This window comes from Setaria italica, chromosome IV (assembly GCF_000263155.2).
Source record: "Setaria italica strain Yugu1 chromosome IV, Setaria_italica_v2.0, whole genome shotgun sequence".
Taxonomy (NCBI): Eukaryota; Viridiplantae; Streptophyta; class Magnoliopsida; order Poales; family Poaceae; genus Setaria; species Setaria italica.
The window spans coordinates 15,038,407-15,054,343 of NC_028453.1; the positions used below are offsets into that span (position 1 = coordinate 15,038,407).

Genomic DNA, 15,937 nt, shown 5'->3' on the forward strand with positions numbered 1-15,937 from the left:
TTCTGCCCCTATCTTCCATCTTTGAATTGTTGGAGTAATTTTTGTACAGAATTTGGCCAAGCATGCGCACAAGAGGGCGGACGCCATCCATCACGCTGAGGACTATCACCTCGAGGCCGAGTGCTTGAAGGCCAAGAAGGGTACCACGGAGCAGATCTAACAAAAGGACGAAGAGATTGAGGAGCAAAAGAAGATCACCATGGAGGTCCTAGGCAACCTTAGCGCGTTGCTGACTGATACGACTTCGTTCCTTATAGAAGATCTACCTTGGGTAGATGAGGCCGGTATCTTTTCTTGAGTTCCATTATTTTGCATATGCCCAGAAGAAAGAGTAGAGGCTTAAGAGAGACCTAAAAGAATGCAAGGAAGCCAATGCACGATGGCAGCAAGAGCACGATGTTGCCATGAACCGTGAGTATGTCGTGTCGCAGAAACTGACCTATGAGGCTAGCTTGCGCAAGGAAATGGACCGGTGCTTGATTAATGCTATGAATAGTCTCCAGTGTGATTAGGTGGTCATTCCAGGGTTGGAGGTGGAGCTGGAAGACTTGAGGTCAGCCATGGGCTATGTGATGGACATGATCCAGCCCGTGGCCAACCCTAACAAGCCAGTGCCACTCCTGGACCGCCTGAATAGTGCTCCAGGTCAGCTGAAGACTTTGATGAAGGAGACCGCCGTGGAGTGCATCAAAAATTGTCATGGCGCTTCTGAAAACGTACTTCCCTCGGCTAACCATGGAGCGCATTGGAATAGGGATTGCCAAGGATTTTTATGTTGATAACCTCCCAAAGCTGGCCAACCAATATCAACAAGCCACGAAGGATGTAGTTAAAGAACTAGACATGTAAATGAAAAAACTATAAAATGTATCAATCTGTGCCATGAAACAAGGAAACTTGTTGATTAGCTTTATGTGAAAAGAAAGCCTCCATTCCTCCTTTGGTTTATACGATAGGACATCATGTAGCTTAGGCCTGTAGCCGCTAAGCGCCCAGCCTTGCCTAGCCAACACTTTGTTGAGAGCGCATCTCGAGCTTGTAGAGGGGGCAGATGCAAGGTTGTCTGGGTTTCACGAGCTAGGACGCCATCCACATGAGTTAGTCGTACTTACCGTGGGAGGTGTAGGAGAAGAGGTGAGACCCGGAGGTCGGCATGTAATAGGGGAAGCCCCCAAGTGTGGCGGTGAGGGTGTAGTCTGTCGATCAGGTCGGACAGCCCCCGATCGTGAGTAAGAGCTAGGGTAAGAAAGCAAGAAGGTCGTAGATACACAAAGAACCTTTGAGGTTTTATTTATTCAATGTAAAATGTAAATAGAGTACATAGCTTTTAGGTCCTAAGAGTAGAAGCACCGCAGGTGTTGGATTTTCCATGGGTTGGGGATGCCTGAGCCGTCTGCCCACTACAGCCGGTAAGTGCTGGGCTGGATGACCTATTTGACTATGAAGGGCCTCACGGCTTGCGCATGTCTTTGGTGGAGGGACCTCAGGGGGCCCTCTTCCATGGTCGGGAGGGCTTCGGCTGGGACTGGTGCTAGTGGTTTTGATGGGTCGATGGTTCATCGACATCATTGTGGTTGTGCTTTCCCTCTTGGAATTGGGCGTGCTCGGCATCATCTATGTCGGCGTGAAGGTTGACGATCTGCATCATGTGTCCGACCATCTTGGGAGCGGCCTGGAACATAGTACGAAACATCGAACAGTTCTTGAGGCCTGTACAGAAGTACCAGATGACGTCGCGGTTGTTAACGCCATCCAGCCTATTGCATTTGTCAAAGAAGCTATTGACATATTTGCGGAGAGTTTCATTCTTTTGCTGTTGAACTTAGTCAAGGTGTTGCGTGCTTCCAGGTTGGGTGTTGCGGGCCTCCTGCTTTGTGTCATGGTTTGGCTGGTTGCCGACCCCTAGGGCACTGAAGTCGCGGTCATACTGGGTGCGCTGGCGATGGTTCGCCTCATCCCACTCCTGGTGATGGTTGTTGAGTTCACCACGGAGGTCCCGGTGGTTGCAGAGACTATCACAGAGATTGCGGTCAGGTTGCCGACCAGGCCGATCGCGGCATTCACCGTTTCCTCGTCCATCGCAGTGACGACTATTGCAGTGGTGTTTAGCTAGTTGGTGGTTGTCGTTGGGATGGTGGTCATTGCTTTGGGATTGGTCCGCCTCCTCCTCTTGAATGGGTTCCAGCCGACCTCCCCTACGACGGTTGTGATCGGCTCAGCTATGATCAAATCTATTCTTAGTAGATCAGCTTTGGGAGTGCCGAGTAGATGTAGATCTAGAGACAAAGACATCCCTACCTGGCAGGGTGTTGCTGTTCTCATTGCTTTCATTGTAGGAGTTAGGAATTAAAGAGAAGCGAGGGACCCGAAACTCTCTATAGTTCAGAAACTGTGTGGGTTCAGATGGGTCTTCAGATTGATCTGGAACGACTGCGTGAGTTTTTTAGAAAACACAATAGCCAAATTCTTGAGGCCAAAAGGGGCATGGGGAGAGCCTTGCACCGACCTTCTGGGGCATAGTGCTACCTCGGAGAGGTTGATGCACTCAGCAATGGTGTTGCTGATGCAATCTAGCCCCATGATTAGGTCGGAGGGCGTGGGTGTGCGGGTTGCTACGAGGATGTGTAGGACCCTCTCTAAGAGAGAGAGAGAGAGATCGCCAACCTACGGGGCAAGCGGTGTGATGATCCTTCTGGTGAAGACCTTGCTCTGTTGGCGCAGATCTGATGGATGCTGAGCTGGCGACGGACGCCAAGTCTGCGAAGGAGACGGTGGAGTTGGAGTCCATCGACATGCTCCCGAAGTGGAGCTGGATCGGTTTGGAGAGGAAGTCCTTCATGCTCTCGGGGAAGATGACGCTAGGGGGAGATGCCATCGAGTTTGCTAGGGAGGATCTCATGATCACCCCTACCTAGCGCGCCAACTGTCCGATTTAGTAACCGGCAGTCCACCAGGGGGTTACCCAGGTGGTACATTTGTAGACGGGGGAGATCACAAGACCAAGAACTCGAATGGGAATATAGAGATGCAAGGTTTAGACAGGTTCGAACCTCCGAGGAGTAATACCCTACATCCTGTATTTTGGTGGATTATATTACTGATTGCAAGTGTGAAGAGTTGAGGTTAGATGAGTTGCGGTGAGTTACCCCCGAGGGGTGTACCTGGGCACCTTATATAGGCTGACGACCTAGGGTTACAAGTCGAATAGGATCTAGTCCTAGTCAGTTATTACATGGAAAGCAATCTGAGTCTGCTTACAACAAGTATCCCGTGATATCCAGGCTGAATTGATTCGCCCGGCCTCCTGGCTTGTGTTCCACGTGTCTTCATGCCTTGGCATGCATCGCATGGTTAGGCGGGCCGACTTGTCAGGGCTGACCAGTATCCTAATGAGTTGGGACCCGTGGGTACCTTTATCCCTCAGTAATGTACTCTAGTTAATATTTGTGATCAATTTTTATCTCTACTATTTCATATATATATATATACATATATACATATATATATAGATACATAGATACATATGACAACCTTGTCGTAATGATTGAAACATTTTATTAGAATTAAGACAGTGTGCACGGAAAAGAAAACTACTGGAGGCGGATAGTTTAGCTCCCGCCAATTTAACAACTTTAGTACGGTTGGAAGCATGCTCGGTAATAAATGGAGGAATTTAGTACCGGGCAAAGGCTAGAACCGGTACTAAATGCCTCTAATTTCAGATCCCACCATTTAGCAACTTCAGTACTGGTTGGGAGCCCTGCCTGGTGCAAAATGGAGGAATTTAGTACCGGGCAAAGGCTAGCACTGGTTCTAAAGTGTCCAACCTACAAATACTTTGACTTCTCCAAACACTTAGCAGCTTCCAAAAATTAGCAGTTCCTCCCTCTGCGCCGCGTCGGCCCGTCCCCGTTGCCCTCGCCCACCGCCGCTGCCCTGTCCCCATCACTGTCGCTGTCGGCATCGCCGACTGCTGTCGTGCTAGTCCCATCACCGTCTCCATTGCCGTCACGACCGCCCGTCCCTGTCCCCGTCCCCGTCCCATCGGCTTGTCTCCCCATCCCCAGCTCCATCGCCGTGGCCCATCGCCCCGTCCCCAGCTGCCATCCCCATCGCTGCACCTCTCCCTTCCGCGCCTCCCCCGCGGGCTGCCGCCGTGCCTGTCCTTCCCCCGCCTCCACCGCGCGCCCTCCCAGGTTAGGTTTTCTTTTTTCCGATATTTTTGATTTTGATTCATTAAAATGATTTTGCTACCCATATTGGATTAAAATGGCTATGATTTTGCTTGAATTTAATACCAATTTGTATTGCATGCTAAGTAATTACTTTTTGTGATACAATTATGGCATAAGGCTATATCTCTTAGAGGACATGTAGATATTCATGGGTAGCATTGTGATAGAATTGAGGATGGCTATGAAATGATGGTCTAGATTTATTTCAATGTATCTGATGTGTGTATATGATAGTGTATTATTAGTGGCAAAGTTGACTAGTTAAGAAAAATAGTGGCAAATTACTTATGACAATTTTATTTGGATAGTTTGGGCTAACTATGGCAGCGGAAGTTCTTCTCACCATGGTGGTGGCAGCTGTGGAGGTGGCTGCTGTGGCGGCGGTGGCCGTGGACACTACATTTTCGAGGAGCCATCATTGGCTCGTCCTCCAGGAATTCACTTCCCTAATCGTGTCATGGACTTGACAAAAGGCGATCGAAGCAGAGGAATAATTCCCAACGTAGTAATATTCTTTCCTTCTTGTAATTGGTTTTTTTACTACACATGAATAATTCCTAAATTTACTTACATACCATGTAGCTTATCGACAATATTAGATGGCTGAAAAATATTGTCGAAGCTCTAGGTGGTACTTCTTTAGTGCAATCCAAGATAATTGGTCCACGAAATTTTAAAAGAGTAAAAATATCTTTTCAAGTACCTGTTTGAGAAACACAGGCCAACCGGATGAGAGTACCAGGACAACCCATCCCAATGGTTTCAATTGCCGTATGGGTCAATTAGCAGCAAGTAGGGTAACTTTTGAAAGGACCGCCGTGGAGGCCTGCCTACAACAGCTTAAGGATCATGGGTACTTTGTGCTAGACTTCTCATATTTTCAAATAAAGATGCTTGAGGAAGGAGAAAGCAATGTGACTAGGACTACCGAGAGGCTTTGTCAGCTGAATCAACATGACATGGTATGGAACATATCTAATCATCCTTTTATCTTTAATTATGTTACATTTTTTAAATTTTATCACGTTATTCTCTTCTTTTAGGATGTCTTTGGTCAAACCTTAGCGGTAATGAGCTTTCATGCGATTGTATCTCAAATCTTGGATGTGTTGAATTATAGTTACACTGATGGAAACCTAATACGCACCAGAGATTTCAAGCTGCAGCACTTCTCAATTTCTACAGGCCATTTCAGTTGACATCATCTCCATTGTTCAAGATTTATGGTAGTGCATGTGACCATCCTTGTGAAGCGTTAGAGAGTGCACTAATTCATGCTCTAGCTTATATTGATGAAGTTCTAAGCTTTACGATTGGAGACTTAAGCTATGTGGCATATCTACGTAAGTGAAGCGAATTATTAAACCGTACCCTTTTTCATATGGATTTGAACTTATTCTCTTTAAGACCTTACGTATTGATGTACGAACAATTGAGTGTTAATGATTTGAATGGGTTGATACTTGTGATACTTGGATTTGAATGGGTTGATATATTAATGTAATATTATTAGAATAAGCTCCGTCGAATATGAATACGAATTAAAACAAAAGGGTAAAAAAAAAGAAAAGGAATAAACTTTAGTACCACTCAGTAAAACCTACTGGTAATAAACTACCGTCCGCAACATCGCAATGTGGCTCGCAATTTACTACCGGTTGGTGTTATAGATCGGTACGCCATTTAATACCGGTTGGGCTGGCCGGTACTAAATGGCGTGGCATTTAGTATCGATCAAGCGATACCGGTCGTGCGCCCGGTACTAAAGGGGTACCGACCGGTACTAGAAGTCGATCCTCCAGTAGTGTGTTTGGCCAAACTTTGGTGATCGCGCTCGGACCGAAGAGATAGATTGATCGAAAATATAACAAATTACAGGTCACAAGTTTGTAGTATAGTATTAGTATGTACCCCTCTCTATACCATCTTTAGATCCTAACAAATTCATGCAATACAGAAATTGTGTCAAAATTATTATGACAAATTATAGCTTCACCAGATCAGTAGATGTTAAAAAGATGACTAGTACCCCTAGAGGAGCACAACCCATGCACACTTCTCCACCTGCTATTGCGCACCTCGCGCTCTTACTCCTCTGCCCACTCGCACCGTCCACACATCTCGTCTCCTGCTTCTCCAGCTGCCCATCTTGCCTCATCGACCGTCGATGCTAGCAGTAGCAGCCCTGCAATCCTAGAGGCGCACAACGAAACGTGCATTACTTGCCCAACTGGGAATATGCGTGCCAGGCTGGCAAACAAAACGAACGGAAAAGCTTCCTTGAGAAGCCAAATCCTAATCACGTGTTGCTCCATGTAATTACCATCCTGCCCGATAAAATCTCCACCAAATCCAAAAGCATCCCCAAATCACCAACCCCTCTCCATCTCTCTTCTCTCTCCACTACCCGTGCGCTCTGCGTGCGTCGCTGCCCGAGCCCCGAAGCGCCGGACGCCAAGCCCCCGATGGCGGCGGCGCCGCCGCCGTGGGTGATCCTACGCCGCCGCCTCCGCCTCGTCGCCGAGGAACAAGAGGCGGAGCACCCGGTCGCCATCTTCGCCACGCTCTGGGAGCCGCCGCGGGCCACAATCTTCGACGTGACTCCAAGCGTCCACCGCGGCCCCATCCCCGCCGACAAGCTCCCGTACGTCGTCGCCACCGGCCCCTCCGCTTTGCTCCTCGGCTTCTCCGTCAGCGATGCCCCCATCGTCACCGACAACCTCGTTCTGGCGCGGAATATCGACCCGCCCGGGGACGCACCGCACCAGCCGGGCACGAGCTCCACCGAGTTCGTACCCCGGCGCATCGGGCCCTCCATGCCCGTCACCTACAACGCCAGGAGCGTCGCCCTCACCTTCTCGATGTTTGGCGGCTACGCGATCGCCGAGCTCCATGTCACCAACAAGAGCAGCGACCGCGCCAAGCTCCTCCTCCTCGTCTCGAACGACGCCCGGTTTTTCGACCGCCTCTTCTCCAGCGACGACGACGACCAGTGGACCGAGGCGGACCTGCCCTGCCCCTTGCCCACCAGGGAACGCGAGTGGTCTCCCTGCGGCGTGGTTGACCACGACAAGAACCTCTGGTGGTTCGACCTCTCGTGGGGGCTCCTCAGCTGCAACCCCACCGCCATGCCCGTCGTCCTGCGCTTCCACGACCTCCCGCCGGGCTGCGATGTCGGTGAGCCCAATCCGTTCATCCACACCACCCGCTGCATCAGTGTGAGCGACCAGTTTCTGCGGTACGTGGACATCGCCGGGGACGCCGACAGGAAGGTGGTCATGTGGACGTGGATGCACGACCCTGGCCCTGACGGCGGCGACAGCAGCAGCTGTAGCAGCGGCAGCAGCAGCGGTAGTGGCAGCGGCAGTGGCAGCGGCACCGGCGACAGCAGCGGCAGCGGTAGTGGCAGCGCCAGCGGAAGCAACGTCGGCGACCTTACCATTGGGTGGCACAAGACTTACGAGATGAGCTTCAAGGAGATCTGGAACGACGCCAGCTACCGGCACACCCACCTGCTGCCGATGATCCCTGAAATCGTGCTCGTGAGCCCCAGGAACCCCAATGTGGTCTGCTTCTTTCTACAGACGAGCCTCTTCTTCGTCGACGTGCCTGCACATCGGGTCATAGGGGTTTTCAAGGATGCCCGCGAGTTGCTGGAGGCGCCGGGCCATAGGCACTGCTTCCTCCCTTGGGACCTGCCACCCTCCATTGCCAAAGGTAACACATAACCGTGCACATGTTTTCTTCTTGATGTGTTGCATTTAGTCTACAGTATCATGTTTCTGGTTGCATGATCTATCTGCCTGACGAACATGGATCCGTGACCACATGCGCTGCTTGTTCTTATAGTACTTAATTGCTACTTCCTAGTACTGCATTGCCTGTTCTAGAAAGTTTGCCGCACTCAACTGTTTTTTTGATGAAAGTCAAATAGATATCCCAGTTGGTTGCAATTGCAAGATCTACATATGAACATATCTGTCTGAATATTGATCTGCAATCATGCGGTGCTTGTGTTTCAACTTTAGAGTACTTCCTGTTGTAGGGCCTAAATACCAGTATGCACCAAAGGCAACTTGTTAATCAAGTACAAGGATATCTTATTTGACTACTATGCTATTAATTTGCATTATTAAGTTGCTTAGTACTGTTGTGACTTGCGGCTAATCATATCTCATGCATGTATAGAAAGGCAGCAAAATGCAAAAGCAGAGCGCGCATACTCTGTTTGGGTAGATGATAAACTAAATTTGTGACCTTAACGAAAATGAGGTGCATGGGCATTTTCAAAATAGTGAGTTTTATTTCTGATCTATATTGCCATAAAATGGAATTATATATTTGCCAACATTCAAACTTGTATATGCGGCATAAGCTGAATCTTTTTCAAGTGGGCCAGTATGCATAGGCCTAAACAATTTGCATTTATGTACAATTTCCCAGAAACAATGACACTCATATGATACATATCATGCTTATAGGTGTTTGCCATTTACTGTTGTGTTTGTATTTGAGGTTAAATCCACCAATGTGCATGGTCATGGATTCAGATTTAGTCATTGCCTCTTGTATCTGGAGTGCTGGACTAGCAATTTATAAGCTGTTTACAACGGTTAGGGAGGGATGGTTTTATGTGATCCTTGTGTTGTCAATCAATGTTACTAATAACAACTTGTGAGAAGTTTGAAGTTTCACATCTTAATCTTTTCTATAGGTCAGTGGCAATGAACAAACTGATATTCTGCATGTTGAATTATTGCCAAGGATAAAAGAATTAATGACTGACAGACTGATGCTATGCTTCGTATCTGAAGTTAAGGAACCAGCAAATGTTTGGACAGCTAAAGAAACAACTAGTTTTGTGCCCATAACCAAAATGAGGTGCATAGGCATATTCAAGACATAGTGTTTTGTTTCTGATCTATACTGCCTAAAAATGGAATTATCTGTCAACATTCAGACTTATATGGTGCATAAGCTGAATCCTTTTCAAAAGTGGCACAGTATGAATACACAATTTTCATTTGTTTTTAGTTTCCCAGAAAAAATGACACGCAGATGATACATATTTGTCATGCGTACAGGTGTTAGCAATTTAACTGATGTGTTAGTATTTTAGCTTACATCAACCGATGTGCATGGTCATAGATTCAGATTTTGTTGTCTCTTATATCTAGAGTGCGGGACTAGCAACTTATAAGTTGTTTGATATGGTTAGGGCGGGATGGTTCTGTGTGATGTTAGTGTTGTCAATCAGTGTTATTAATAACAGCATGTGAGAATTTTGAACTTTGAAATTCAATTATTGTCTATAGGTCAGTGGCAATGAACAAACTGATATGTGCATGTTGTATTATTGCCAGGGATAAAAGAATTAATGACTGACAGACTGATGCTAATGCTTCATATATGAAGCTATTGAACCATCAAATGTTTGTCTTGTTTGAACATCCTAATTGTTCCCCATATAAACCTTTCCACAGATATTATATATTACAGTAGTAGTGTCCCTGTCAAACACTCAAACTACGTACACTAATCTCCCATTGCAATTTATTCTTTATGATTATTATGTTCTTAGTGCTGTCTTTCAATCTTGCCAGTAATACACATTACACATATATCTCACCAATAACTGATTAGCACTGCTTCTCCAAAGGTATTATACCTTCTGAAGGAGAATGCGGATCATCATCGACAACTCAAAGGGCTGAGTGACGGACCTGAGGGACATGAATCTAAGGTTTACAGCTGTCTTTTCATATGTTAGTGTATTTCTGTTCTGTGAACATCATTCTGCACTATTTTCAAGCATCATGTAGAAGAAGTCCCCCTGTCTTGTTTGTGCAGGACGGCCGCTGGTCATTATGAAGGTGCACACGAACTTATGCCTTGCTGAATGCTTCGTCAAAGATGGGAGTACTCAGAGCATAGAATGAGGTTCGGACCATTTTCGAGTGTTGGTCGTCTCAGACAGAAGTTGTACCGGTTTAGATCAACTTCTATTTTGGCCCTGCACAGAAATTGCTCCGAGTTTTTTCGGTTCTATGCATGATTTCTTTGAGATGTACATAGGAGTTGAGGCTCGTGATGGATGAGATGGACTTATTGCTAGATTTAGTTGCCATTATCTGCCTTTTTCTTCTATTTGGTAGATTGAGACAAACAACTCAATATACGTCACAAACTGTCCGTGGTTAGTATACACCTGAACCGTCCAAACAAAGGGCCGGTTTGGGAGGGAGCTTCGCATTATTTTTCACCTGTAACCTATATTACCCCTGTATTTTGTTGTGCACAAGAATACCGTCCAACTAAGGCTATAAATTTCACATGTTCCCAAGTCCCAACATTCTGAGCTACTGGAATTTCTCAACTGTCCCAAAACAAAAGGGGACGTTGAATTAAAGATGGCTCAAAACAGCTAGAAATGTTATATATGGCCATCCAATGTAATTGGGTGTGCCATGTCCGTCCTCTCTTAAGTGAAGGTGTTTACTGCACGTAACATATATGGTGCATGTAACATAAAGAGCATCTCCAAGAGACTGCTAATTTTCCCCCTAATACCTTTTCTAGGGAAAAAAAAGAGAAAAAATGAACTTCAACAGTCCACCCAAATCTTCCCCAATTTTTTCGCGACGCTGAAAAACAGCTTGACACCACGTATATTTTAGTGTTGGTGTTCCTCCCCCAATTCCGATTCCCACGCGTGAGCCCGACCTTTCCCGCACACGCGAGCACCACCCTTCCCGACGATGGCGACGGGCCGCTCCAGGAGATGGCCAAGCGCTTTGGGTGGGACCTCTCCGACGAGGACGGATGGAGCTGCCTCGACCTCCGCCTCATCGGCACCTGCTACGGCAGCCGCATCCCGAGAAAGGGTGCCCGGAAGCAAAGCACCAGCAGAAGCAACAACAACAGCTCCACCGGTAGCGCCAAGAACGGCTCCATGTTCAACGTCGGTGCTGACTTGGATGGCGCCAGGGTGAAGCGGGATGAAAGGAGGGAGCGGATGCGGATGAGGAGGGAGGACCAGGTGAGGACGGCCAAGATGGGGATACTCGGGGTGAATGTTGGCGTGCAGGACGCTGGCGTTCCGGTGTCGTTGCGGAGGAAGGCTGAGATTTGGACAGCCAAAAAGGAAATTTTGGAGCTGCGTCGGGGCAGCTGCGCCGGTGAGGTGCTTGACGAGAAGAGGGCGGCAAGGAAAGGCGGCCAGGGCGCCAACCCCTCCCCCGATCAGCAAGCATTCTTGGACAAAGTCAGGAAGCTCAAAGGTGAAGATAGCTAGCTAGAAAAAACATGGGAACCAAGATGATTTCTACATGTAATTGTGTCGAAATATTCTTTTGCTAAGGTTTGCGATAACGAGATCCTTCTATTTTGTGACTGAATCAGGCATGCCATCGCTAGAAACTGTTTTGGCCCCAAACTAATTGACCTTGTATTTCATCCCAAGAAATCAGAAATTGTTACATACGCTCAAGCTTAATTCTGGCAAAATCTATGTTTTTCCTTTGAAGCAGCCATGTCTTTGCTAGCTGCTTTGCAAACTATAACAGTAATTAGCAGTACAGGGTGAGCTCGAGGGCACCAACCTGATCACGAGGGGTAGGTGGGCAGCACAACTAATGGGCTCAATACGATAATATGGTCTGATTTGAAATATTAGGGGCTAGTTTTTAGCGTTCTGCTGTGGGCTGATATGTTTTTGGGAGGAAAATTTTTTAGCATAGCCCCCAATACCTCATTTTGAGGAAAAAAATTTTAGAAAACTCTTGAAGTTGCTCTAAGTCCGACCATTTTTTGGGTAGGCTCAAAAACACTAGTAGAGAACTGACTTTCGATCCACCCCCTTTTATCCTGGTTTAAAAGTGGCCCGGGACAAAAGGGGGTGCGCCGGGGTGCGGGAATTTGGAGGGGAGCATTAGTCCCGGTTGGTAATTGCAACCGGGACTAAAGGCCCCCCTTTAGTCCCGGTTGCAACAGCTAGCGGGGGGCCGTCGGTGGCGGGACCCTTTTATCCCGGTTGGATCCTCCAACCGGGACTAACTTCCAACCGGGACAAAAGGTGTTTCCTTTTGTCTCGGTTGGAGTTTTTAACTGGGATAAAAACTCATCCCCCACTATATCCCGAGACAGAGACTTTCTTCTTCCTCCAGCCCGAACAGTCCAGCACATTGATAGATAGCTGAGCTTCACCTACTCTCCGGTGGTGCCCAAGCAAGGGAGGTGCTGCCCGAAGTTTTTTCCCTCATTTTCGTGGGAATTTGACTCAGCCAACAAGTGCTGCGAAGGTTTGCTACTTCATCCTCGTGTTATGCTTTGATTTATGCTTTGGAGATGGAAAGATTATTTGCTACAATGTGATGATGAAGTAGAAAAATGGAGAGGTATTTTGAGCTAGAATGTGAGGGAGATTGATGTGTCATATATAGTATGCATTATTTCAGTGGTTTAAAAATGATGCTAGCTTGTCTAGACGGTTTATCTTATCAAATTCAATATGGTTTTTTAAATCATTATACTTGTTAAACTTGCATACCGTGTTCATTTCTGCGACGATGTTCTCCGCCGAGTAGCAACGTATGTCAAGAAGGAGGTTCGATTCTACGAGAAAGAGTGGATACGGACATCGTGACCGTGTCTCCTTTTCCGTAGCATCTAACCTCTTTCATGACGAAGTGCGGTGCCGCCTAGCTGAGGACATCCTCGCGAAATGAACACGGTCTTCAAGTTCAACAACTTCTGTAGTGGTAAGGAAATAATTTTTGTACATAGATGACTTCTGCTACTTGTTGAACTTGCATACCGTGTTCATCTCGCCGAGGATGTTCTCCGCCGAGCAGCAACGTATGTCAAGAAGGAGGTTCGATTCTACGAGAAAGAGTGGATACGGACATCGTGACCGTGTCCCCTTTTCCGTAGCATCTAACCTCTTTAATGACGAAGTGCGGTGCCGCCCAGTTGAGGACATCCTCGCGAGATGATCACGGTCTTCAAGTTGAACAACTTATGCAGTGTTTGGGACTTTAATTTAAATATGTGTATTTGGATCTTCATGTTGTTGTATTGTACCATGTTGTTTGGATCTTTAATCGATTTTCACGCGTAATCCATTGTCAAGTGTAATCCATTTTCGTGCGTAATACGATGCAGATGGACCGGCATTGGATGTATAATGCAGACAGGCGGAGCAAGGTGTTTATTGATGGCTTGCATTATTTTCTCGAAGTGGCAAAAGCGAACAAGCCAGAGAATGGGTTCGTATGTTGTCCATGCTTCCAATGCAATAACAGGAAGGAGTATTCAAAGGATTCCTGGGGGACTATTCACAGCCACTTGTTTAAATACGGTTTCATGCCTAACTATTTGGTTTGGACCAAGCACGGTGAACTAGGGGTTGTAATGGAAGATGGCGAGGAGGAGGAGGAAGATGACACCATTCCGGACTGGGTTGCAGGCCAAGCTTTTGCAGGTACTACAATGGGCGAGGCTGATGAAGATGAGTTTGCAGAAAATGACCCTACTGATGACCTTGGTCAGGTGATACGAGATGCATACAGAGATTGCGAAACTGAGAAGGAAGCAGCAAAGTTGCAGCGCATGATAGATGATCACCAAAAATTGTTGTACCCAGGTTGCCAGCAGGGCCATAAAAAACTAGGTACGACACTAGAATTTGTGCAATGGAAGGCAAAAAATGGTGTGTCCGATAAGGCATTTCAGGGGATGTTGAGAATTGTCAAGAAGATTCTCCCCGAGAATAATGAATTACCGTCCACAACATATGAAGCTAAACAGATTATTTGCCCTCTCGGATTGGATGTTCAGAAGATACACGCATGCCCTAATGACTGTATCCTCTATCGTGGTGATGAATACGAGGAATTGGATGCTTGTCCCGTCTGCGAAGCCCTGCGGTATAAGATCAGGCGAGATGATCCTGGTGATGTCGAGGGGCAGTCTCCCAAGAAGAGAGTTCCCGCGAAGGTGATGTGGTATTTCCCTATAATACCACGCTTGAAGCGCTTGTTCAGGAACAAGGCGAATGCTAAGTTGATGCGATGGCACAAAGAAGACCGTAAGGAAGATGAGATGCTGAGACACCCCGCAGATGGGGCACAGTGGAGATCAATTGATAGAACATTCCCAGACTTTGAAAGTGAAGCAAGGAACATAAGGTTTGGTTTAAGCACTGATGGATTCAATCCATTCGGTGAGTTGAGTAGTGGTCATAATACTTGGCCTGTGACCCTTTGTATGTTCAACCTTCCTCCTTGGTTGTGCATGAAGCGAAAGTTCATTATGATGCCGGCGCTTATCCAAGGCCCAAAACAACCCGGCAACGACATTGACGTGTACCTAAGGCCGTTGGTTGATGACCTTTTACAGCTCTGGAAGGAAGAAGGTGTACGTGTGTGGGATGAGGATAGACAAGAGATCTTTAATCTACGAGCACTGTTGTTCGTAACCATCAACGATTGGCCTGCATTGAGTAACCTTTCAGGACAGACAAATAAGGGATATCGGGCATGCACCCACTGTTTAGATGACACAGATAGCATGTACTTGAAGCACTGTAAGAAGGTCGTCTATATGGGTCATCGTCGATTTCTCCCTGCTCACCACCAGCTGAGAAAGAGCGGGATGCATTTCAAAGGGACGCCAGACCATCGTAAAAAACCTGCACACCGTAATAGAAAGCGTGTGTTCGAGATGATGAAGGATGTACATGTAGTCTTTGGAAAGGGACTTGGTAGCCAACCTGTTCCGAACGATGATAACGGACATGCACCCATGTGGAAGAAAAAGTCAATATTTTGGGAGCTACCTTATTGGGAAATCCTAGAGGTTCGCAACGCAATAGACGTGATGCACCTGACGAAGAATCTTTGCGTGAACGTGATAGGCTTCATGGGTGTTTATGGAACCTCAAAAGATACATTGGAAGCACGACAGGACCTGAAAGCCATGGGGCAACGAGATGACCTACATCCGGAAAAGAGAGATAATGGACAGCACTACTTACGTCCTGCCAGTTACACTCTCAGCAAGGAGGAGAAGGATAGCATGTTTGAATGCTTGAATAGTATGAAGGTCCCGTCTGGGTACTCCTCGAATATAAAGGGAATAATAAATATGAAACAAAAGAAGTTTACAAATCTCAAGGCTCATGACTGCCACATGTTGATGACCCAGTTGCTTCCGGTTGCACTGAGGGGTGTTCTACCCGAAAATGTCCGGTTGCCGCTCGTAAAGCTATGCGCGTTTCTCAATGCGATTTCGCAGAAGGCAATCGATCCATCCAAGCTATCAAAGCTACAGAACGATGTGGTGCAATGTCTTGTCAGTTTTGAGTTGTTATTTCCACCATCCTTCTTCAATATTATGACGCACTTACTGGTTCACCTAGTAAAAGAGATTGGTATTCTCGGACCTGTATACCTGCACAATATGTGGCCTTTCGAGAGGTTCATGGCAGTCCTAAAAAACTATGTTCGTAATCGTGCTCGTCCAGAAGGAAGCATCGCCAGGGGATATGGAACAGAGGAGGTGATCGAGTTTTGTGTTGATTTTATTGATTCAATTGACTCGATTGGGGTTCCAACTTCACGCCACGAGGGGAGGCTCCGAGGAATGGGCACCCTTGGAAGGAAATCAAGTTTGAGCAATGATACTAATTTGTTCGACAAGGC

The 15,937-nt window shown here is 46.9% G+C and overlaps 1 protein-coding gene across 1 annotated transcript; it reads left to right on the plus strand.

Moving 5' to 3' along the window:
• The first annotated feature begins 10,674 nt into the window (after positions 1-10,674).
• On the plus strand, positions 10,675-11,529 carry LOC111257062. The gene is made up of 2 exons (XM_022826088.1): positions 10,675-10,687; positions 10,913-11,529. Exons 1-2 carry the CDS (start codon positions 10,675-10,677, stop codon positions 11,527-11,529), a joined length of 630 nt encoding a protein of 209 aa, XP_022681823.1.
• The last annotated feature ends 4,408 nt before the right edge of the window (positions 11,530-15,937 follow it).